This window comes from Megalops cyprinoides, chromosome 2 (assembly GCF_013368585.1).
Source record: "Megalops cyprinoides isolate fMegCyp1 chromosome 2, fMegCyp1.pri, whole genome shotgun sequence".
NCBI lineage: Eukaryota > Metazoa > Chordata > Actinopteri > Elopiformes > Megalopidae > Megalops > Megalops cyprinoides.
In genome coordinates this window covers 61432572-61458348 of record NC_050584.1, presented here as the reverse complement: position 1 = coordinate 61458348, position 25777 = coordinate 61432572, and the positions used below count along the sequence as shown (strand labels likewise).

The following is a 25777-nucleotide window of genomic DNA, read 5'->3' as shown; positions in this document are numbered from 1 at the left end:
TTTTTGTTTATCCTTTGTCCATATTTCCAGGTTCTTAAGTGTCTGTCTGCGGCCCAAGATGCTCAGACTCCATCCGTCAATAACCTTCCCTGTATCCTAAATCGTTTACTGATGTGAAAGTCCTTGAATCGTTGATAGCCTGCCACACCAAAGGACACCTTTTTGTTGCTATCCTTCATGTCTTTTGTGAGCAGGGTTGTAAATATCTAGTCAAGTCCGAGATTTGTGGGTATTCAGATTTTTTTTTTTACAAAAATAGCCCGGTGATGACATGAATTTTAATTAAAAAAATGTCCGGGGGAGTCCCATCAGAAGCAGCGGCACAACAACAACAACAAAAAAAACTTACGCAGCCAGTCTTAAAGACACACACATGGCCCATCCGTCAAACGAACGTATAAAAATCACACAGAAAGATACATGGCAAATACGTGTCATTCCATTGTATTTCTGTGGCTATAAATTATTTTACCATGCTGCTAAAAACGCCAATCCTCCTTGTGTACACAGTATCGCATATGACAAACGACGCATGTCACTGCAGTGTTCGACTGTCTAAAGAGAACCCATTACCTGAGATGACCTTATTTATATCCTGCTGCTGTTTCTGTGACTTTTGTGACAAATGTAGGCAACATACATTTTCCTCAATTGCCTTGGGCTAGTCTCTCCCGTTTGCCATGCACCTTTGGGCAAGTATAGAGTAGCATGGAATGACATGAAAGAAAAACAGCGTGTCTGTGAGTGTGCGCTTGCGTGCACGTATGAGTGTGTGTGCCTGCGTCTGTGTGTGCGCGCATGTGAGTGTGTGTGGGCGCGCATGTGTGTGTGTAAGTACTTTAAGTAATATATATATATATATATATATTAGTAATAGTAATCTATATATATAAGTAATATATATATATTACTTATATAATCTATATATATATATATATATGTGTGTGTGTGTGTGTGTGTGTGTGTGTGTGTGCGTGTGTGTGTGTGTGTGTGTGTAAAGTCCAGTACGTAGTAATTGCTATATCCCTGAACAGACCTCTCTGTTATGAAAGTGCTTCATAATATAAGTGCTTTATAAAATAAGAAGCCGGGCCTGTGACTCAGAGAAATTGTCCTGTCAGATTTACGCATTTAGTTTTCAAAAAAAAAATAAAAATAAATCTATACGTTAAAAGGACACACACACTATTCTTCTTCTTCTTAATCTTATCATTATTATTGCTAAACGTTTAAACATATTAAACGTGTTAAACAATTATCATATCATTATCATAAACGTATTGAAAATTACTGTGGTAAGCACAGATGTACAGGACTTTAACATGTCGGATTTTGCTTCTATGAGCGTTTCACTGGCTGATAACAAAAACAAATGTCCTGTAAGTGTTCCTGTGCGCTGCGACATCTGGTCATATATCATTAACTGCAATTCCAAATTGACATTTGCTTTTATACAGTTGTTTGTGTGAGAGTATGAGTCCGCCGATCCAAAGAATTATTAAATTGATGAACCTCGGGCAAATCGTAAATAAATTTGCCAATATTCCCACTTTAGTTGATTGCACTGTAATTCGTTACATTTATCAATAATAATTTTTACACTTTCCGTTTATTGTAACTTTGCCACATATGTCTGACACTTGATAACGAGCTTAAAGGAAAACATGCTGATGGGCCTTCGGAGCACAATCACAGTAAATGGACCGCTTATTTGAATACCACGCTTCACGGAGCACTCAGCATGAAGAGAGAAGCCTCTATGTTATTGCTAATGGTGTCTGTGCACTTAAGTTATTTTTACATGAGGGAAGCAATTACGAAACTTGCGGGTAAACACACCGTCACCGACCAAAGTGTGAGTCCAACTACTACATGAAAAAAGATCCAAGAGATTGTCTTCCCCTGCCGCATAGATCGGTGTAATTTTTCCGGAGGAAAAGGAGGGGGCCACAGTTGTAGATTAGTGGTCACGACTCACGACGTAACCCCGTCCGTCATGAAGTGAATCACGCTGGAGATTTATGACGTAAAAATAGGTTAGCACAACACTGGGCACGAACCTTTCATCACTGGCTAATGCCATTATAAACCCGGGCACTACTCTCCATGGTGGGTTACGATACAAAATGATAAAGGGACATCGTCGTTCTCCCACACAAAATTAAGGACTTGCACATTAAGTACGTATAGCAGATTTGTTTTCAGGTCACATGCGACACAAACAAGTGTGCCTTTATTTTCCGTTACTTGAGAACAAGAATAAGCCTCTTGGTTACATGCACTGTTAAATGCAAACACAGAATACAAGTCATTCACGCGGCATCGGTGATCCGCGGCATGTGCACATCTGGTTTGGAGTGACTAATTGCCCTCTCTCCTAAACGCTCGTGGTGCTCGAGCGTTTGACTGCTTCCGAATTCGCGGCCAGACGTTACGCAGTGCCATCTCCAGCGTTCTGCATTTCAAGTGCTCGGTACCTGTGGAAGTCCGATCAGAGAGGGGGAGCTAGCTCTCCGGAGAAGACGGACGGAGCGGCTCCGTGCTTGGCGTCGTGCTGCGCGCTGAGCTGAACGCTCTGGTGGATTTCTTCGACCTGCGGAGAACTCGAGGAGACACGATCAGCACCGCGTCTCTGAACAGCTCCCCGTTTCCTCCTCGGTGTGTGTTTTTTTCCGTCTGGATGGGCGCTATTTGTCTCCGTCTGTGAGTGCTGATAACCGCTGGCGACTATTTCCAATGGCATCCCACGGGTTCTGGTCTTTCGGCGCTGAAAATGCGGGTGACAACAGCAACCAAAGCCCCAACTCGCGTAAGTCACAGCAAAACAGAAAATTGCAGTGGTGATCTTGTGAAAGTGTGAAAGATAATGCGAATGTTTAACAGTTATAAAGGACACATTTGGAAGCATTCTGTGCAATATATTTTTCACGACACCTGTCGTGTTTGTTCTCAAACGTAACCAATAAACATAACAGCTCTAATGTTTTTGTCTATTTCATTTATATTTTTTAGATAAATGGGTACCTATGCACAGTGAGTTTAGGCTCATTATCTAAGTTTACAAATTTTCCTATTGTCATTACGATTAATTGAACATATTATTTGTAGACGCTCCCAACGGCGCAATACAACATTTTTACATTGTACAATTAAACTTCCGACAGACTGTTAGCCACGCTCAACGATTATCGAAGCTTTTACTGAAATTGCGTTCAGGCGATTGTCAGAATTAACGTTTTTGTCTGTTTCGCTGTTGTTTCTGTCATTGCCATTTGTACCAATCTGAATTTATTGCTCTTTCTAGCAAGAGCCTGGTGTCAGGCGGCAGCCCAAAAATTCACAGGAGGCATCGGCTCAAAAATATGCGGTATGTTTGGTTAGAATATGCCCCGATATGCATGCGCTCCGCGGGTTGACGGACACACAATATGTGTCACTCGCGTTGCATTTGTTTCTTATTACATGGGCTACACTCGACTGTCTAATGTGATCACCCATACCTCAGGTTTTTCTTGTATTTGTATTTTTCTCTCTTTTTTTTAACTTTGGATATTTGTTTAGCTCTGCTTAATGTCGGGGAGGCCGAGAAACCGGCGGACCCCATCGCCAAGCAAACCGAGACAGAGACAGAGCCCGAGCCATGCGGGTGCAACAATCCATGCAGTTGTTCCAAAACCGGTCTGGGTTTCTCAGATCTCTATTCAACAGGTACAAACATGTTTTACAACAGCTCCTTTGAATATAATCGTACTGAGAAAAAAGAATAATTGGGGTTAGTAAGAAAAAAAAGGACATCAAATAAGCAGCCTATGTCAATAATAAGCTTTTCAATGTGATTTTTCTGGAAGTACAACACAATTATTTCAAATATTGTTCGCTTAGAATTTTAATTCAGAGTCGCATAATATGCACGTATAAGAAAGAACAAGTTTAAGAGCAGTCAATAATAATGAAAAAATTAAAAATGTCTTGGATCAATTATTTTCCACCTGGCTGGGTTTGTACTTCAGGCTGATAACGTGTTTTAAATCACAATTCCATTTATTTCGTGCCGTGGAATACCAACAGTCTTTCGCAAGGTCAGCTCAGTCTGCTCTGAATACGACCTTTGAACGCAAATCTAAACGCCTGTATTTTCGTATTTTTACAGACCTGCTGCCAGCGACGAATGGGGATATGAAGACAATGAATTTTCTTCAGGAGGTCGTGGACATTTTGCTGGCATACATAGTGGAATCGTTTGACAGGTCGACGAAAGTCATTGATTTTCATTATCCAAACGAATTGCTTCAAACAAACGACTGGGAGCTTTCTGACGGGCCGGCAACCCTGGACGAAATTTTAATAAGCTGTCGTGCAACTCTGAAATACGCCATCAAAACAGGTAGAGCTGTTGCGTTAAATACATTTTCGTTTCTTGCCAAACTATTTACTGCTGTTTTTACGGTCAACGGCATATTTTGGAAAGTAGAGGAGACAAATGAAAAGACAATGGAATGTGGTGTAAAAATATATATATATAAAAAATAACATTTATTTAAGTGATCAGTTTCCCAGGGTGTAATTTTAAATAATTTATATATCTCTTAAATGCATGTAGCATATGTCGAGTATAAAATGCTTGCTAGGTTTGTGGCCCGTTTACATTTGTTTTAACTGAGCAAGGTCATAAGAGTTTTAGCTCAAATTTATTGAAACTCAAAATAAGTGAATGAAATGATCGGGGTTACTGAGCTCCGTTTCCCTTGGCCATCAATGACACGTATAAGCGCAGAGTTATACCTGTTACTTTGTGATCTTCTGAAGCGTGAAATGATCAGCTGGCTCCGCTGAAGGCAGGATGTTTCCTATCGCAAGACTGCCTGGCGCTCTGTTATCATAATTAGCCCATATTGAAGAGGAAATTGGAAATGGCAAGTTGCCAGTTCATTGCTCTGGTTAGCACCCCCCACTCCAAACCCATCCCCCAAAAATGTTCTCAAAATAGTGAGCGTCCCGTAGCGTTAGTGCTATTACTCGGGCTACGAGCACCGCCGCTATTGGATTTTTCTTTTTTCAAGAAAACCTCAATCTCCTCTATCCCACGCCCACCGTTTAATGTTAAACTGGATTCTGCCTGAATTTGCACTTGCAGGTTTATTTTAACTTTAGAAAATGCGTGCAAATGAAACACTTTCTTGACATTTGATTTGGAAGCATACTGCAATCTGGCCTCTCAGTTTTATCAAAATGCAAATACAAGACCCTAGTTTATGGCCTGGAATTTAAAAAATAGACGTCAGTGCACAGGATATCGGCAAGTAGCAGAACAACACACCGAAACCTGAATGTGTGAATGATATATGTATAGAGACACTGGAGTAAAAATTCATCAACTGCATTCAATTTCTTTTCTGGTCTCTATTTATAGCCCATCCCAGGTACTTCAATCAGCTTTCTACCGGATTAGACATGGTTGGTTTAGCAGCTGACTGGCTAACATCGACTGCCAACACAAATATGTGAGTGTTGCTCTGCCTCTTCGTTATAAAAGCTTTTTTTTTCCTTTCCCCGCACAGCAGTACGAATTATTCCTGCGCCTGCTACTCGCAGATAGCAGGGTTTCGCCGTAGACATAATCGAAAAGAAATTAGATATGTGAGCCAGCATTGAATGCAATCGTGCGTTCATTTCCGGAAAGACCCTGATAAAATGAAGAACGGAACTGAAATTCACCTTTTTGGTTCAAGTTAATTATCATTTAATTTATATTACGCCAAGGATCATTTGAGCTGGCGATGGCACTTTGTTGGGTTGTACACAAATTTGTGTTTATGTAGAGAGTGGAGATTTTAAAAAAGTAAATCCAATAGAGAGTAATGGCTCTTTGGATTCCAGCTGATATGCAGAAACAAAGTAAAAAATAGATACTAAGTCATGCATGGCCGACACACGCTATAATTCAATTAACCACATTGTAATGGAAGAATATTATTTTAGTCATTTACAAAATATGTACAGTTCACTACATATTCTACACAGTAAAAAGTACTTAAAACTATTTGCGCGTTTTTGGAAGCACACTTTAAAAGTGGAAATAGAAAAAAAGCAAAATTATATAGCGGGGCTTGAAACTGAGACGTATCTCATATTTTCAATTACTATTGATTACAGTTCACAAATTCCCTAAACTCTACCACAGAGCATACAAATGTGAATAAATGATAAAGGATTAGAATGTTGTCACACTATCTATGGCCTACAACAGACAATTTAACTGGACATACTTTCCAGCATCCAATAATAGACCTTATACAGCTGTTGGTCAAACAAAGATAAACCCAGGTGGCCTAAGGACATTTGCCCATTGGTAATACTGAACAACTGGAATCATAGTCCTGCCTTTGGGCCCTTAGGTGACAATGTAGTGTATGCTCATGTCCACAATTGCCTTTTTACCAATGATCAAAACCATTTAAGATTGTATTGAAATCCATCATTTCATTTCAGCAAGAGCAACCCAACAGTGATGTTTGGCTGCTCTGTGGATGCCTCTTACATTAACATTAACATTATCAAGGTGAAAATCCATTTGGGTTTGATAATAATAGGAATAATAGCCTTTACAACCTCAAGATTGACGTGGGTGGTGACAGAGAACAAAATAATAATTTAGAGAAATAATGTTTGTGGACAGGTCCCAGCTGCCTTGAGGCAATTTTGTGATTATACAGTGTGTTGTTTTTGTTTTATTTTGTTTTATTTTAATTTATTTGCTTCTGGGCAGAGCAGTACCAGTCAATGAAATAAAATTTCATTTGACATCATGCTCCAAACAAAGAATTGTCAGACTTCACTTCACAGATTGAATTTCATAAAAAACTTTGTGAAACATCCCACAGCAACAACCCTGTACATATATTAAGATATTATATAAATTACATAAAGATCAATCTCAAATATAAAGTGAAAATTTTCCTTTGATTCCCCCACTGGCAACTAATGATTAAGTTTTAAGAGCAAATATCTCATCCATTTAGGCGGATAGCATTTTATGACACAATAATTTTACTGGGTTAAGGACAACAAGGGTTAATCATATGTACACAATTTGCAAAATGTATACCGATAACCAATCAGCTTTTTCCACAATAAAGATCACTGCATTTCACCTACCTACCTGGAGTCCTGACATTCAGTGAAAACTGTTGTAAAACAGTCATTGTATTTTTTTTGATCTGGCCTGGTTTTTGCAAGACAGTCATGTGACCTCCCTTTTGGCTCTAGGTTCACATATGAGGTCGCCCCCGTGTTCGTCCTGTTGGAGTACGTCACCCTGAAGAAAATGAGGGAGATCATTGGCTGGCCCGACGGCCGGGGGGACGGCATATTCTCACCGGGTAGGTGACCCTTCAAGGTCTCTCCTGGCATCTGTTTTTTTTTTTCGGGGAGGGGGGGGGGGCACTTTGCCCGTCTCGGCTGGGGGGGTTGTCAATGTATTGCTTTTCATTGCAGTGTCAGTGATGGACAGCCCTCCTCGGGCAATGGAGATAGGATGTTTTGTTCTTTGTCATGTATGTTAGCCCAGCTGTCAGCGCTGTTGTTGTTTTTCAGATGCTGGGTACAAACCTAATTAGGGCACGGCCATACGTACCGTGGAAGCATATTTGCTGACAGCGTGTACATTCATATAAGCATGTGCCATTTGGAAATGTTGAGATTTTACATTTAGAACAGCATTTTATCATCTTGCCAATTCTACACCGACTGTATCAAACAGGAGGGCTACAATGTCCACTTACAATGTATAGCATTTTTTTTGTTCTGTTTAAAAAAAAAAACAGCAACACAGGTCATCATAGTGATGCTTAAGTTCTACACCTGCCGCATTTAATTAACATGTAAATGAAGATCATCCAGAGTCTGTCCTAGTTGTTTCAGGCTGATCAATGTTGCACAATACACTGGAAAGTAGGGCAACACTGCATGTTTCTAAATTTGATCTCAAACACGGAACAAAAATGCCTGCAAATGATTTTGATGTGAGAGGCTGAACGGGCTGGTTTTTCCTCTAGGTGGTGCCATCTCTAATATGTATGCGATGCTGCTCGCTCGATTCAAGATGTTCCCCGAAGTGAAGGAGAAAGGAATGTCATCGGTGCCAAGACTGGCCGCCTTCACATCGGAACACGTAGGTGGCGGTTTATTCTGCTGGTGCTTTTAAAAAAATGCCTTCCTTTGGCTTAAACAACAAATGCCACATCAACAGTGTGAACAAGGGTTGGGTAACCCAGCTGTTTCGGGTGGGACTACATTGCATTGTGTATTCATTTAGCAGGCACTCTTAGTAAGGGCCACTTGCATTTACTTTTTCTTTTCATTTTTAAACATTGCACTCGATCATACAGCTTATGAAATTCAGCGATGAGTTGCTCAAAGATGAAAAAGCATTTGGTACACTCAGGATTTTAACCCCTAACTTTCAAATTAAAAGTCCCCGTTCCCTTGACGCTAACTTACACTGCCACAATGATCATGTCATTAACACAATCATTTCTAATCAAATGAACCAGATAAATAAGGCAGCTGGCGTGAAAGCACTGGTGGCAGCAGGAATGGGGTGGCTGGGATGCAGATATAATTACAAAGCATCCTCACAGCTTTTAAACAGCAAGCCATTCAGACGCACCGCTCTGTGTCTCTCGCATTGACGGAGATGTGGAAGCAGGCCTGGCGTTTCGTCCATTAGTTTGCGCAGCGCTGTAGCAAATGTCAGCGTGTCACTTTTACACTCGCACGGCTAATGTGAATCTGACATTCAGTCTGGCAGCGGCGAGGACGCCTCGCTGTCGTCCCCCCCCACCCCAGGCCCTTGTCTGCATTTGTGTCTGCATGTGAAAAACATTGCAAATGTGTGTGCATTCAGGAGAAGCCGTCCCCCCACCCCCACTCCCTGCCCCAAGCCCCATCTTTTAAGGCAGGCCACCAGAAACAACCACTGAATATTAATGTGAGCAAATCACTGTCACACCATGGCCACCTTTCATTTTCCGTCCTCATAATAAAAACACAAATATTGAGAGCAGATGGGTTTGGCCACCCATTTTTCTATATACAGATTTGTCTGGTCATGGTCAGCCATAAATTATTCATCCGGTTACTTACACACCAACGGCTTGATTAAAACCATCAACCGAGCTGATTTTGGGCAGTAGTGTGTTCACTCTGCGTTTCTGCATTGACTCTTGTGATTTTTTTTTTCTATTTGGAGCACTGCCATATGAATAGCTAGTCCATTGAGAAACATTGAAGAACTGAAGTCACCTGTACTGCTCAGCTACTTGATTTCTTACTGTCTTGAATGGCATGTGTGCATGCTGAACGTGGCATACATTCATTTGCCTATAATGATAAAGACTCGTAGACTATTTTTAGCTTTGCCTCGCTGTGTCTTTCAGAGTCATTTCTCAATCAAGAAGGGGGCCGCCGCCCTTGGGATTGGCACAGACAGCGTCATTTGCATCAAAGTTGACGAGAGGTAAGTCTGGTCTAATGAAAGAGGGATGTAAGGGGAGGGAGTGTATCGGAGCTGACGCAATATTATGTGTCTTAATGGCGAAAGCATACGAGCAATAAAACCCGGTTTCCTTCTCCAGGGGTAAAATGATACCATCTGACCTTGAGAGGAGAATAATGGAAGCCAAACAAAAGGTAATTCAACCGACCGCATGAAGAGAGAGGCCCTTGCCACACACATCCCATCGCTTTGCTTGGTTTTGTTGTCTGCGGTTGCTTTAACGGGGGACATTTAGCTGATTGGGCTGGCATGACATCTGCGTGCCAGCCTGGGTCTGTGCCATTCCCCGTTACAGAGTCGGGGTGTCTGTAGCGTCATTCCCGTAGCGACACCACAAACCTCGACTTGTGGCCTCTCCTCTGCGGGGCAGTTTTGGGTGGCGTGATATCTGTGTTTTCTGTCCAGTCTGAGAGCCAGCATTTAACCAGAAGCATACCCCTCTCAAAAACAGCTTGGCTGTGAAAAAAAAAACTTTGATGTATTTTATTTATTTACTTATTTATTTATTACTAAATACATCTATCATATATTATCATCATTTTGATGCGCTGACATTGAATGCATCATCATGAATGCCACATAAAAAGCATTCCATAGGCTGAAATGCAAAAAAATCAGCAGGTTTTTGAAAGTATTGCAAAAAGATGTGAAACAACTGAATGCTGGATAACTATTCCCTTATTCACTCGTATTTCAACACTTAGGATAAACAGACACAGCTGAATGGGGTTTAAATTAGCATCAGAGAGTCGAGTGCTCTCTTTCACACTGAACCACTTCATCTTCACCTACTAATAAGATTCTTCCACACAAGCGGCATGCATACAGTGACAGATTGCATCTTCCAAATAGTCATGTGTTTGGCCTCATGCTCCTCTTAGCTACAGCCAGGGTAACGTAGAGAAAGTGTGGTGTCACTGGCGTTACATTCTTGCTCATAGAGTACATCATGGCATCCCCTCTGTATCGGTGACTCTCATGTTGGTGACTCTTATGTTTAGACGGAATTGTGTGTATCCTCTTAGCTACAGACTAGGTAATGTGGAGAAAGTGCTGTATGACTGGCATCACAAATTTGCTCATGGAGTATGTTACTGCAGCCCTTCGGTGACGCCACAGTGGAGGCTCATGTTGGCGACTCTCCCCCCTCTCCTCCCTCTCCCCCCCTTCCTCCAGGGCTTGGTGCCGTTTTTCGTCAGTGCCACCGCCGGCACCACCGTGTACGGTGCCTTCGACCCCCTCATCGCCATCGCCGACATCTGCAAGAAGCACAACGTCTGGATGCATGTGGACGTGAGTGGAGACCGCGGTCAAGCTCATAACATTACGCAACATCTGTCCAGCTTATCCGGGGCCAGTTACACAGCTTACATATGATGGATTTTATGTGCCTGAATAGTTACTGAGGCAATTCAATTAAGAGTCCTGGCTCAACGGCCCCACCTGCAGACTGAAGACCCACCTGTTCAGACTGCATCTCGATTCCACTTCAATCCAAGCCCCCTAACACCTGATACCTCCAGTATTTGATACTTATTTTGCACGTAGTATTGTGTTCTATTTTGTATTCTGTGTTCTAGGGACTGTTGTATCGTATTATACTTGGCTTCTATCAGATTTGCACTAGGTAACTTGTGGTAGCACTCAAATAGTGTTATGCTTACCTTCACTGTTCTGGGAGTATTGTTAGCCTGGTCTGACACTGTTGCTCATTTAAATTGAAAGGATACACTTATGTTCTATTGTGCTGGAAGTCACTCTGGACAAGAGTGTCTGCTAAATGCATGTTATGTAATGTAATGCATTTATGTGCCTGAATAATTACTAAAGCAATTCAATGCCCTGGGTCAAGCTTTACAACAGCAGCGCTCCCACCCGGGACTGAAACCCGCAACCCTTGAGTTACAAAGCCACCCCCGCACTGCGCCATTCCCTTAAAATGCGCTGGTATTGTGTGCGCTCCAACATTTGTAAAGCTCCTTCCTGCCCAAAATGTGGCGCTCAGGAAATGCAGCTGGAACGCCTCGCCTTCCATGTGTCCTCGGAAGCCTTTGAGATCGTCTTTAAAGGGAGGCGTGTGACTGCGGCTTCGACTCCAGTTATCTCTTCTGCCAACCCGCAACTTCAAAAAACCCCGAGCCTTCTCTGCGGCAGATGCAGGGAGCTGAAATTAAATCCGGGAGAGTGCAGGCTCTGAGATTAATTGGTCAACGTTTTCATACGCCAGCTGTTTCGTAACATTCAGCTGCTGGTTTTTTTTTTCTTTTCTTTCTTTTCAGAAAGGCCACAGGACACAAAAAAAAAAAAATGCACGGAGGTCCGTCCTCCTGACTCTGCCCATCCCGTCCGGGTCCCCTCCGCTGGTGTCATGTAACCTAAATACTCAGGGGCTGGTGATTTCCCTCAGCGTAGATGAAGAAAACTGGAGCAGGGCCATATATCTTTTTTCCCTCTAAATTACCCATCATCCTTTGCCATCCCAAGATCTTACTCATAGGCAGTGGCTATTAAGGAACGCGGCCACACTGGGGCGGAAGGATGGCTCTGTCTACAAGGGAAGTGGGTCATTTTATACTAACTCAGTGTGCTTTCCAATGTGACACACTGAGTCTCTTTATTATGAATAAAAACAATAAGATTTTAAAGGATGCCTGTATGGGCCTACAGTTGGATCACAATTTCGTAACGGTTAACGCTGAATCTGAGGGATGCCGTAAGGAGTGGCTTAGTCAGCAAGGGGTTCACTCTGAGCACAGGCTGAACCCCATTCCCCGAGTTCATCAGCTTCATCATCTGCCAACAATGACCAGGATCCCACAGTGACAGAGCACATTGGCACCATTCTGCTGGGGATTGGGGTGGGTAGGTGGGCCAGGGTTTCCTTGTCTAACCTTTCTCATTCATTTAAAACTGGTGTCTCTACATCTACATCTCATACAAACGTGAGCATTCAGCAACCTGTCAGGCATCTACAAGTTGTTCAGTTGTTCATCAGAGGGCAGCAGTGTAGCATAGTGGTTAAGGAGTAGGGCTCGTAATCGAAAGGTTGCCGCTTCGATCCCTCACGGGGGCACTGCTGCTGTACCCTTGGGAAAAGTTCTTAACCCACAATTGCCTCAGTAAATGCCCAGTTGTATAAATGGATAACATTGTAAAAACCTGTAATCGATTTAAGTCGCTCTGGATAAGAGCATCTGCTAAATGCCAGTCTGTTGACTGCTGCTGTGTGCTGTTCAGAGAATGTCAGTGGAGGTGGTGTGTTGTGTGACTTGTGTTGTGTGGTTTGTATTGTATATGGATTTTGTATTGTATGAGGATTGCGTTCATGTGCGTGTGCAGAGGTTGTTGTGGTGAACTGAGCACAATATACAATTGGCCATTCCAAAAAAGCAAGATTGCAACACGAAAAGGAAGCATTGAAGATGATTAAACACAAAAGGTGACGCAACGGTTTGAATGATCAATATTATTTACCTTTACTGTCAGACACGCATTTGCTATTTGGGCTGAGCAATGCCTTTGACAAGAGAAATCTAGTTTGGTGCCAACTTTTAATTCTAATTTCATGCTCCAGCATAAATATGACCACTTTAATGTCCGCAAGCATTAACAAGAATATTTGAAAAAGTCCATGCAGATTTTCATGACATTTAGCTAAGCTTTGATCCCAAGGCCTACCTTTCACCACACATTTTTTACTCTTCTCAAAATGTGATATGTTATGGTTTTGTTTGTTATGGTCCATGAAATGATTTGTTGAACCATATGGTTTCATGGAATCACTTCTTTTGTTTATTTGCTAGGGGTTACCAAAACAAAACACCAACACAATATTCTGTTTATCCTGCACCGCCTTTGACAGCTTATTTTTTGGGGCCTAGGGGACTCTAGCATTTTACCTATTATACAAGGTGGCAAATTGGCCAAAGAAATTCCCTTAGAAGGAGAAAGTATGTGCCAGGAAATGTGAGAGGGTCATGTATGGAGTCAAAAGACCCTGTGCAATGTTGGTTATTTATGACATTGACCGACCCTTTGCAGTGGTAGTCATGTACGAAGTCCAGGGTTGGCTAAACATGTATATGAAGCTGAAAGACCTTGTGCAGTGGTGGCCATGTCTGAAGTTGAAAGACCCTGTGCAGCGGTGGTCATGCGTGAAGTTGAAAGATCCCGTTCAGTGTTGGTTATACATGTATACGAAGTTGAAAGACGCTGCTGGATTTGTATGAAGTTGAAAGGCCCTGTGCAGTGGTGCTTATGCCCCCTGTCCTCTCTGCAGGGAGCCTGGGGTGGAAGCCTGCTCATGTCTCGGAAGCACAGGTGGAAACTGAATGGAGTGGAAAGGTTTGCATTCATTTAGTTTTGTTCTCTGTTTGAGACTAGTGTGGCGTGCGTATACTTTCAACCATGCGTATTTCGTTTTTCCCCGTTTGTTTGCCGTGTGTTTGGGAGATTCCTTTTCACTTTAGTATCTGTTTCCTATTTCCCGTCCAGTGTCCCTTATACTATCTCCAGCTCAATTGCCTAACTCCCCCCCCCGGTGTTCCGGAAAAAAGAAAAAAGTTTGATTTGTGTCCTTATTGCAGCAACACCTCTCCAAAATACTGATTTGTCATTAACAATCCATATGTTAAAAGATGCATGCCCAGGAGAAGCGTTTGGTTTCAGACACTGAGTGCGATATCCTCACGGCTCGTTTCAGGGCGAATTCGGTGACATGGAACCCCCATAAGATGATGTCTGTCCCGCTGCAATGCTCTGCCCTGTTGGTCAGAGAGGAGGTGAGGGATCGACTGTCTGATGTCCCACAAAAAATTCATCCTTTGTTCCTTTATTCTAACTGAGCAGTGTTCAGGGTAAAAGCTATGGTGCTTCACTCACAAAATCTGAGAGATAAATTTAAGCAAGAATGAGTTTTTATTTTATTTCTATCCAGCTCTGTTTTTTTTTTATTACAGCATATACCAAACTTGAATTGTTGAGTAAGGAGTGGAAAAACACTCATAAAAATGCACAGATTCATCAGTCAAAGTTTGGCACAAAGTATTGTACAAAGACAAAGCACCATAGTGCTTAAACTGGGTCTGCTAGAACTGTCAAGTGCTGTTGAGATTCTTTGCCCAGAAGACGAGTTCTGACATTGTTATGCTGTACTATGGGAGAGAACATCTCACCTCTATTGTCCTTTCTTTATTTCGCCCCCTGCAGGGCTTGATGCAGAACTGCAACCAGATGCATGCCTGCTACCTGTTCCAGCAGGACAAGCATTACGACCTCTCCTACGACACTGGGGACAAAGCTCTGCAGTGCGGCCGCCATGTTGACATCTTTAAACTGTGGCTCATGTGGAGGGCAAAGGTGGGTGCAGCGCAAAGAAATCTCTTTAAAAATCAAAAAAGAAACATTGAATGATGGCTGTTAATTTCAACGAGAGAAATTGAGAAAATGTAACAGGCTCCACCGGAGGAACTGAAGAGGCAAGGGGAGGTTTAATGACACGGTTCACAGCATTCTAATTTCTCTCCACAATGTGAAGGGCCGTCATCTCTTATGGAAATTATTTCAATTTCCTTGTTAAATGTTAGTTTCCACATAATGTATGCAAGTCGGAGTGCATTTTGGTTTAAACATGCACATTGATATTCTGTTTGCAGAGGCAAATGGGCTGGGTATTGAGCACACAGTGCACTATAACCCAGAGAACATTCAGTGTCCTCGCTGCTCTCTTTCCTGTGAGAAAAACTCTTGCATACTCCTGAGTGGCGCTACCGGTGTGAAAAAACAAAGCCCCCTGTTCACATCACCTGACAGTGCGATTCAATGTACCGTCAGTCCAGATCAGCTGGTATCAGGTTTGATTTGTGCTGTCTGACAGGGGAGGTCCTGGGTAATTGCTTCCCTTACAATGAGAAGTGGCAGCAACCTACATCGCGAGGACAAGGAATTTTTTTTTTTTTTTGCTTACATAGCATTGGACTTGCAGGCGTGGGTGAAAGCTCATCTTTTTGTCAGTTTGAACAAGTGTTTTTTTTTTTTTTTTTCTTATTTCCCTATGTGGAAAAAGAAAAGTTTCTTTGGATGATACTTTTGAAGGCATGTTCACATGATGCACAATCTGATCTGAACAAAACCCAAAAAGCCAAGAATAGTTATTGGTAGTCCTCAGAGTACTGTGTTATCTAATCTACTTAATTGTCATTCATTTTGGCTGTCTGAAGACCACAGTGATCACATGCATGAGATCATCACCAAAACTGTTACTAAGTAGCGTGTGGGCACACTTGGTATACAGATTTGTCCTCTCCGATAAGTGAGTGTATGTTTTTCGTGGTACACTGGGGCAGTGTTCACGCCCTTTGCCGACGATGGTCATCTGATCATGCATTTCAAACCAGAAATTAAAGTGAAGCCCTTGTTAATGTGCTCAGCGTATACAAAACAACTGAAAATACAAAGGTGCATTTACCTCGACCCTCTCATACGTCTAATGACATGGTTGACATTTTTTTTATGATTGTGCGGAGGCTGTAAAAGCAATTGTTAATGATAAATCACAGTCCCACGTACTGTGCTTTAGGAATAAGAGAAATAAAGCCCTTAGTTTAGAATGAGACACCAGCAACTCGGGCCTCGGTCTTGATTTGAACTTGGCTGTGGGGTAGACTTGAACACACAAACCACGGAGAGCAAAGCAGCCATCAGCTTGGGGTTCTGGAATTCTGCAGCCAGACGGTTTTGATTAGAATCTTTTGCAGACGTTCTGAGCTGCGGATTTTTCTGCCCCAGAGCCCACTGGAACGAAGCTGCCCGGCCATTACTGGCTGTCATCTTTAGCCTTCATCCCGGTGCGTTTCAGCGGTTCTGACGGAGGCACATCAAAGCAGGGTTTTATTTGTGCTCATTTTTTAAGACCGGCCCAACACAATTTCTCATTGAATGTTTCTTTTTTTTGTTCATTTGTTTGTTGTTTCTTTTTTTTAACAAAACAGAGCTTGCCATTATACATTACATTAACTTGAGATTTTGGCATAATATTGGCACTGAGATTTTTGTTGACTAGAATCTGTCTGTCTTTACTTGAAATATAATAGCTCCATACTCCATACATAATAGTGAATCAGCTGAATGAAATTAATTATGGACTGAAACTGGCATCTGAAAATGCTCTTCTCCTTACAGGCATGTATCCTATTTAAAAAGAATAGTCCCCTCCACTTCTAAAAAAAACACACACAGCCCACAGCCCAGATAATGACTGCATGCTTTCTTCTAATACCAGGGCACCATTGGATTCGAAGCTCAGATTGACAAGTGCTTGGAGCTTTCAGAGTACCTGTACAACAAGATCAAGGACAGGGAGGGCTACGAGATGGTGTTCAATGGAAAGGTCAGTGGACATCTGCCTTCTCTCATTCACCGAGGGCCATCTCATCTAGATCCACCTGTGCTGTGATTAGAAAATAATTAATACCTGACGGATAGTGTTTGATTACAGTGTTTTATCTGTAGCTTTGTTTCAGGGTCTGAATTTCCCCTTGAATGACAACCCATGTACCAATGCTTAGTGTCAGCGTGGTGTGATCCAAGCCTTTGTTCCAGCTGCTGTGGTGTTGAGACAGTGAGCTGTAATTATATATAATGGTAGCTACCAACAGCACACATATATAACGCAGACATAATGTAATGAGTGCCAATACAGTGAGTCAATACACAAATAGCTTTATGTTTTAACCAGTGCAGACAAGGCCAAAATTCTTTACTCAGCTACAATGAAATAAATCCGATGTATTTCCTTCTTTATTACATTAAGGCAGTATTACAATGTAAATGTTTTATTGGGCTAGGAAGGCTTGCATATGATATTCACCCTACACGACAGGCTTATGAAGAATTGCATCCGGTAATATATTAATCTGGTTCTGTAGTAAATTGATCCATCCTAGAGGATATTTTTAAGGGGAACTAAACGTATAAATGTTTTCTTTTTCTCGTGTATAATTAACTGTGCTGTTACAAACATGAGTGACAGTGCTAGACACCAGGATGTCGGGATACGTGCCTTTTTAATGGCTTTTGTCTGGCCAACGTCTTGGGTTCCCCCCAAAATTCCACACACGCAGAGCTGATTTGCAGACAGGAGATAATGTGACATCATCAAACAGCCCGGGGTGAAACACAGCCCTTTGGTTCCGTCCCAGGTGCTTCACCCAGCTGCGTGGGACCCAGGGACAAAAATCAAAGCACAGAGTAAATTGCAATTCAAAGACTTACAGTATAATAGGGCCTTACGCTCATCACCAGCCAACGCTCTATAATTAATACTTGCTCGCTCCCTAAAAAGGCCTTGCGCTAAAATGGCCTCTTGCGCCAGAGCGGTGTGGAGCTAGGGAAAGTGCTAACCACCCACCCCTAGCTCTGGAGGCTTGAGGGAGCAATACAGAGTACTTTGTGTTTGAATGAGAATTGTCATTTTAGGGCACATTAATGTTGCTGATGGTTATATGTATGTCCTCACACAAATGTATAACAGGAGCAAATCCAATTTTTTGCTCATTCCAACAGTTTGTGCGTGTGTGCGTGTATGTATGTGTGTGTGTGTGTGTGTGTGTGTGTGTGTGTGTGTGTGTGTGTGTGTGTGTGTGTACGTGTGTGTGTGTGTGTGTGTGTGTGCGTGTGTGTGTGTGTGCGTGTGCGTGTGTGTGTGTGCGTGTGCGTGTGTGCGTGCGTGTATGTTCGCTGACTCTTCACGCTACCACGATGTAATGAAAAAATAATGCTGATTGAATAGGATGCATAATGAATGGTAATTACAGTAATTAGTAATGACTAATAATTATACATCATTATCGATCCACCGGCTGTACATGTGATTTCGTGTTGTGCTTTCCCCTCCAGCCTCAGCACACCAATGTATGTTTCTGGTACCTCCCTCCCGGTGTTCGCTACCTGGAGGACAAAGAGGAGAAAAAGAAGAGGCTGCATAAGGTGAGGAGCAAAGGACTGCGGCACATTTTTCAACTGTGTGCTGTCTTTAGTCGACGGCTTTGGCTAATTTCGCTGTATTTTTAACGCCACTGCTATGCTAAGCTAAGCTACACGTAGCTTTAGCCTCATAGCTACGAGCCCTCTCCTCTCCCTCCGCCCCCCCCACCCCCCCACCCCCCATCTCCCCACGCTATCGTGTAAAAACAACCCTTTTGCATTAATGGCACATGAAAGGGACAGCAAAGCGGGGGTGAACACACCCGCCGAAAAGGAAGGGGAATGAAAAGACGCGTTATTAGGAGGAAGGGTTGAGAGCACACTGTCAGACTGTGACGAGCGGTCTGTCTCCCCCCGCCCCACCCAGGATGAGGGGCCTAAAAATAGGCAGTCATGCTTTACCTGTTACAAAGACGATAACGGCCTGGCATTTATCCAGAGCATTTGTGGTTCCTTCCCTTCAACAACCTGGAAATCGCAGCACATTATCAGTACAGTTAAGCAGGGGCAGAGGAACAAACTTAACCTCAGAGACACAAACAAGGTTTTTAGCACATAATTTCCAGTCACAAATAGGAAATCTTAAAATCCTGTCCCAGGACTGCATGTCTAATGACTTTGACATGAACAGGGTTACAAAAAAAAAAAAAAAAAGCGTATCTTTTTATCTTCAGATTTATAATGTCCTGTCATTTCTTGCAAAATCTCACCGGGTGATTTCATAATTACAAGAACACCTGCAGGCCATTTGCAGACATATTCTCCCATTAAAATGCAATGAACGCTATAGACTGTCTACCATGCAAGAAGCTCTGCTGTTTGCTCAATGAGGTTTGAAACAGGGCTTTGTTGAACATGGCAAATGTAATATACCATATATATATAAACTCTACCATACACCAAATACAATATTTTTGTTTGTAATGTTTTTCTTGGGATTTTCTTGGATAACAGACATTTCTTCTTGTTGACGTAACCAGTTACTTGTAGTTTTTCCTTAACGCATGAAGTTTAATTTCGTGCTTTATCAGCATTAACACACTGTGACTCTTCTGTAACGCCAAACTGTAAATAACGTATCCTCTTTAATGCCAACTAACAAACCATAACATTCGAGGCATATGAAATAATAAGCCTTGCAGGGTAGGGTTTAATTTGTTGCCTCTTTTTTTTCCATTCCTTTTGCTGAAGGCATTTAAATGCAGCAGGAGAAACATTGCTGGGCCTTGTTAGTGTTTTCTTTTAAATCCGATTCCAAATAAGTATGGAATAGAGCCGAAAGAATAACTCTCTTTAACACGCAAAACCTCCATGCCTTCGGGTTGAACCAGAGACTTGCTCACACAGCTTGAATGAAAAAACCCTTTTTTCATTTTTTTCACTCGGCCTTGAGAAGTGATCCTACCTCATCACACTGTACTTACTAACTCACTTACAGTCTATTGTGTCTAGTAGGAATAATAAAAAAACACAAGCACACATAAAAACACACAGTAAATAATATTTTATGCATTATACATTGTATATATAATAATTTATCATTGTGTTGTTTTACAATCATAGTTTGTATGCACTAGCCTTGTGCAGGCCTTTATCAAAGTGGTTACAGTAATAGTAATCAGCAATAATTTGGGATAAAACAGTATGACTGCCACAGGAAACCAGATTAAACATATAGCTAAAAGGTCTTAAATCTTACAGCATCCTATATGTGCTGATTTTGTTGTGTGTTCAGTCCTGACCACTCAGAAGCCATGTTTTCTAGTTTTCTAGTTTTCTAGTTTTCGGTGATTTCTAATAATATTAATTTCTGATGGAAAAATTTACATACACCTTTCTGCTTGAATTTTTTCAAAGAAACATTCAATTACATGAAGTGCAGCTTTCAGAGTTGTTGACGGCATACCTAAATTCTGATGACTCTGTGGTGAGTGATAAGCTGTTATGTGTTTCTAAAAGAGTACTTTTCAGTGGGAAAGTAGGTCCCTGTAATCAACACATTCCACTTGTTGTTTCAGGCCAAGGTAAGGTGTACAGAGAGTGAGACTCTTCCACACCAAGGACTTTTATTTTTGTCAAGTTTTGTCGAAAATCGTAAAGTGAGTCACTGGAAGGTTACCTGGGGAAGGGGAGACTGGCACTGTCATTAGCCGCTGTGACAGAGTGCCACTCTTGTCCGCTTCTGTGGAGAATAATTGAATCAGCCTCCAAACATCAGAGGGAATATTTTGCCCGGCCAGAGGTACCGGCTTGAGGAGGAAATAAATGACTTCGCCGTGACTTTGAGGCGCGGCGGGCGTCGTAACTTTTTTGCGCCAGGTGAACTCTCGCGACCTTCTCTTGATTCAGCTGTCGCGCTCGCCAACATTCAAGTCTGCAAAGAAGCTGTCATGGCCCCTTAGAAAGCGCAGTTTAGCTCGTCTCCAGATGGACTGAAATAAGAAAACGCATTTCTCAGAAGAAAGAGTAGCTGTTTGGTAGAGGAAGATGGACCCTGATTGCGGGCCATTAAATGCTCTTTGCAGAATTGAATTTGCAGAACTGATTTATACAGATATAAGTTAGGTTGAGCGTTTCGGATGTTGATTAAAAGCCACACAAATTGTGCGTTTCTTTTGTATGGAGTGTGCTGGTTGTACAGCTGATCTCAGAATACCTGTGCATTTAAAAAAAAAGGCTTGAGATTTTAGCTTGATGGAGGGCCAGAGAGGAAGATGACACTGACCCACTGTTTCCTGTCGGCAGGTTGCCCCTGTAATCAAGGCCAGGATGATGGAGTACGGGACGACCATGGTGAGCTACCAGCCACAGGGGGACAAAGTCAACTTCTTCCGAATGGTCATCTCCAACCCGGCAGCCACCTTCGAGGACATTGATTTCCTCATCGAGGAGATCGAACGACTTGGACAAGACTTATAAGACTACGCAACCAAAACACATCCAACCTTTCCTTAGACGAATGAAATGTTTGTTGTGAATGTACCAGTATTTTATTTTTTTCCCTTCAAAAGCTACATATATAGATATATATTAGAATAATGTATATTTCCGTACTGTAGTGTTAATGTGAGAGAAAAAAAAAAAAACATTGTCCAAAGCCCTGTTAAAATGCTTCTGTCTGCCTTTCATGTCTAGATTAGAGTACTCGATGTTCCTTCATACATTTTTGCATATATGATGTTCCGTATACAGTGTGATTTGCTCCATGTTGGTGCAATAGGTGAAAAGACTAGAGTTTACATTTAGCTGACTTTCTGAATTCTGCTCTTAATCTGCAGTTCAAGCGTCATGTGAGGCGTACAGTAAGTGTAAGAGGGCATTTCAATTTACCTCAACCCAACCTGCTGCCTTTGCGTGGGCAATCTTCTCTGTTGAGGTTCAGGTTCAGGAATTAACCAATCCCCTCACAGAGTTCATTTGCTTGTAATTGAAAGGTCGTTAGGAAACCGTCATCATTAGATAACTCCGAAAGTCCAGACAAAAGTACAATGAAAATGCAATGGCATATTACCTCCAATTTAACTATTTTTATAGATTCTGTCCGTTTCCCAACACCAGTAATGCAGCATTTACCTGTATAACAGCAAACAACTTCAGAGTGTAAAGGACAAGCACACTAGAAACACATTAAAAAAGTAATTATATTAAAAATATAGCATTATTTTGTATTATATCTAAAGCATATATGTATATATATTTCAGAGGAGTCCTTTGCCATTCAAAGTAATAGCGTCACATTATCACTGTAGTTAACAACTCCCAGAGTTCAGGAAGCCTTGTGCAGCCATAATGCCAATCTCACCACATCAGTGCAAGAGTAGTTTGAAATAATAGAGCTCCAATCCTGCTTCCAGTGACTTCTAGAGACACATTTTTCCTTCTGTGTGGAAAAGTTGCTATACCCTACTGTGACTTTCACTTCTTTGGAGACAGCAGCTAGATCTTGTCAACATGAGGAGAATTCAGCCATCTGGCCAATGGGGGGGGGGGGGGGGTCGGTATTTGGCCACCACGAATCTCCTCGGGGTTTAAGGCAGCCTTATCACGCACAGTTATAATGTTCTGCTGTCAAATGGCTTACATCAGACCTCTTTAAAAAAAAAGGGGGGGGGGGGGGGGTACAAAAAATTCTCTGACAGTAGGAAAAGCGATTGTGGCATTCGCCCTTTGTTGGTTTCCTGAACTGTGTGAGGGAGTTCTCGGAGATTGAACGGCAGGAGATTTATAGTGCTTTACAAAAAGAAGTTTGGCTCTTTGCCCGACTCACAGCTAGAGAGAGCCTCACTCGCCCTGAAACAAGGGGAGACAGAAGAACTTGTCCTCTTTCGCTGTCACTCCATTTATATTTGATGTCAAGCAATATAGTGCGTCGGGTCAAGCGGAGTGAGCTTCACCATCAGTATTCACAATACTGCTCGAAGATGACATCTGAAAAAGCACAATTAACTCCTCGTGGCATGCTGACTTGGCCTATATTAGCTTCGGATTGCGTATTGTAAATAAGATTTTCAATGACGTTCTTGTCTAAGTACATATCCGAGTGTATACACCTGTGTATATACGGCGCACAGCCAGAGAATATTTGTGAGGTACTGACAATTATTTTCTCTATTCTATATAAATACCTAAGTTTATTTCCTCTGTTAGTAATGCTTTAGTGCGTGTTAAATACTTGAAATGGTGAATATGACGGCATACTTTCAATCATACAGTGTGTGTTCAGGGATTGGCTTTACGCGGGGGAGAGAAAATGCCTCCCGCGGTTTCAGTGAAGTAGACCCTTTTGCTTTGAAAACAGTGTGAGAGATGCATAGGACCACTTTACAGGTTTCAAACGAATATGCAAAGCCATGACTAAACTGAGCCCTCTGTCCTTTGTGTACAAGTGATACATACTTGATAGTACAAGCCAAACTTTTTATGGGCCAAATGTGTTTTTTCGTGTGCGTTTGTAACTGTGTTGCCTTAGTTTCAATTGCCAGTATAGTCTAGTGATCCTCGGACTGAGGTTGTGCACTTTAGAGATTCGTTGCATATGATGCCTGAGTATGTGCAATGTTCCATGGTTGTTCATAGTTTGATGTCTAAACCGTGATAGGTGAAAAGTTTGAATGTGCCGCCAACTTCAGCGTCCCCTTGGAGCTCAAAGCCTGGGTTTATTTATTTTTTTATGGCCTTGCTTTTGTTGTTCCTTTGCTTTTGTAGTTTTGCTGGAGCAATTTGTAGATAGGAGGAAGCTGCCTCATTACAAGCGTGTGTGTCCGGCAACAGCAAACAAAAAAAAAAAAAAGATAACAATCACGCCCTTCTACCTTGCTTTCTTCCTTCCTGAGTGGATACGTCGGTTGTTTCTGTCCTAAATTGTCGAGCACACTGTGAGCCTAATGGCTGTGGCACTTAAATGAACAAAAAGAAAAAAGGAAAAAAAAAAGTCATCAATCCTGTCTTCAAAATTTAGCCATCTTTCTCTGCTGCTGCTACTAGATTTTTGCTTATTTTGCACTTGCATGAATGCCTTGCCTTTTCCGGTCTTGCGATGCAAACCCTTAGATGCAGTAGTAATAGCTCTCTATTAGTTTTAGCTACACAATTGCATGGCTTATCAAGTAGCAGCATAGCGCACCAGTAGCTAACCTGTGGCCAGTGCTGTAGCCTACCCGTGGCTTTTCCTTCTTAACGCTTTGTAAGCATGCCCCCGCTTGGCTTAGCTGCCAATCACCTGCTCTGCGTAGATCGACGCCCTTTCTCCCTCTTTTGCTTTCTCTCTCTGTCTTTCTCTCTCTCTCTCTGTCTGCCGCAGCTCTGAAAGTAGAATATGTGTAGATCGTAGGCCTGCCCTTTCCTTCAGCATCTTTAGGTGTTTTTCTTTATGTAGCCTCTTGAGCTTTGCTCTCTAGCAGCCATAATAAAACCCTTTGCCGTGTCAAAATGGAGACTTTGCGTTACCGCCATCGGCCACATTTTCGGATGCCTGCTACTTTGTAGCCATCCGGAGTTTTGAGAGACGGGGTTTCAACCCTTGTCGCACAGAGGCAATATCATTTGTGGCAGTTTGTGACATGTTGGTAATCTTGATGTAACATGTACGGAAGCTTGCTAGGACCAAAACAAAGCTGTGCCAGAGTGCTACTCAAAGTGATTTTATTCGCTGATCTGCAGCTGTCTTAAACTGGGAAGACCATGAGCTGAAGTGTGGGAAAACATCACTGTAGGTGTAAGATGCAAGCTCCTACATGCAGTGGTACTTTTTTTCTGGAAATGTGTGTAATGTCTTGGGGAAAAAAAAATCAAATAAATATTCTTGCCAAACACTAATTTGATTCTCGCTCAAGATTTCTTGTTGATTGGGTTTATAGCCTTTTCTCAGTCTAGATGTTCTTCCTGTTGCTTATATGATGCTCTAGGTTGCTTATATGTGGCCAAAAAAAGAGATGCTTTTAGCTTAACAAAGGGATAAACCTGATAAGACAGAGATAGGGGTAACTGTGCTTTCAAGAGGCAGTACAGAATTGGTGTGATTTTGACACCTAGCGCTGTACCAATCTGCACAACAGAATTCACAACAAAAGCCCAAGCCTCCAAAAAAGTTAATTCTTACATAAAGGCCCGAAATTGCCATGGTTACATAATCACTCTGCGGATGGCCACTTTGCTTCGAAGTGGTGCTTAGAAAACAGCACTGCCTAGCGCTAAGGATGGGGATATGTCGTGGGAGTTGGGGGGGGGGGGTCTGAGAGTAAATGGCTTGAGGCATTGTATACAGTCAGCAAAACCAAAAACAGCACCAAAAATGATTTATTTGCACCAGGTGGGGCACTGATGTTGTGCCCTACAGCTTGCTACCTTGCCTTACCTGTACTGAGGTAAGCGGTTTAAATCGGTCAGAATGTGTCTGAATTTGTAAGCACTTTAATCTGCCATGAATGGGGGAAGCTGCCAAGCAAAAACAACTGCTTTTCATTTTTAATTTATTTAATCATTTCTCTGCCTTCAAGGCAGAAATTTATTTAGTTTATTTAAATTTGTTTAAACCCTTTGAATCAAAGAAATAGTATGGTCACCCGAGCTACGGTTGCATTTTTTTGACAAAGGGCACCAGGCCATCAAACTTTTCCTCCTTGACTCAATTCATAACCAGTCGAAACACGTTCAATTCAGAATATGCTGTAACTGAAATTTTCTTTGCAGCCCTGGTTAAAAGCTCATGTCACGTTGTTTAGCACTACACACCAAAACACA

General features: G+C 42.1%; 1 protein-coding gene across 1 annotated transcript; it reads left to right on the top strand.

Annotated features, from left to right (window-relative positions):
- Positions 1-1925: 1925 nt before the first annotated feature.
- Positions 1926-22520, top strand: gad2 (glutamate decarboxylase 2). Its single transcript, XM_036520767.1, has 16 exons — positions 1926-2809; positions 3305-3367; positions 3562-3708; positions 4151-4384; positions 5411-5501; positions 7267-7379; positions 8055-8170; positions 9438-9517; positions 9636-9690; positions 10733-10849; positions 13836-13900; positions 14259-14337; positions 14765-14914; positions 16836-16943; positions 18452-18541; positions 21284-22520. The coding sequence occupies exons 1-16, from the start codon at positions 2737-2739 to the stop codon at positions 21455-21457; spliced, it is 1755 nt and encodes a 584-aa protein (XP_036376660.1). The 5' UTR covers positions 1926-2736; the 3' UTR covers positions 21458-22520.
- The last annotated feature ends 3257 nt before the right edge of the window (positions 22521-25777 follow it).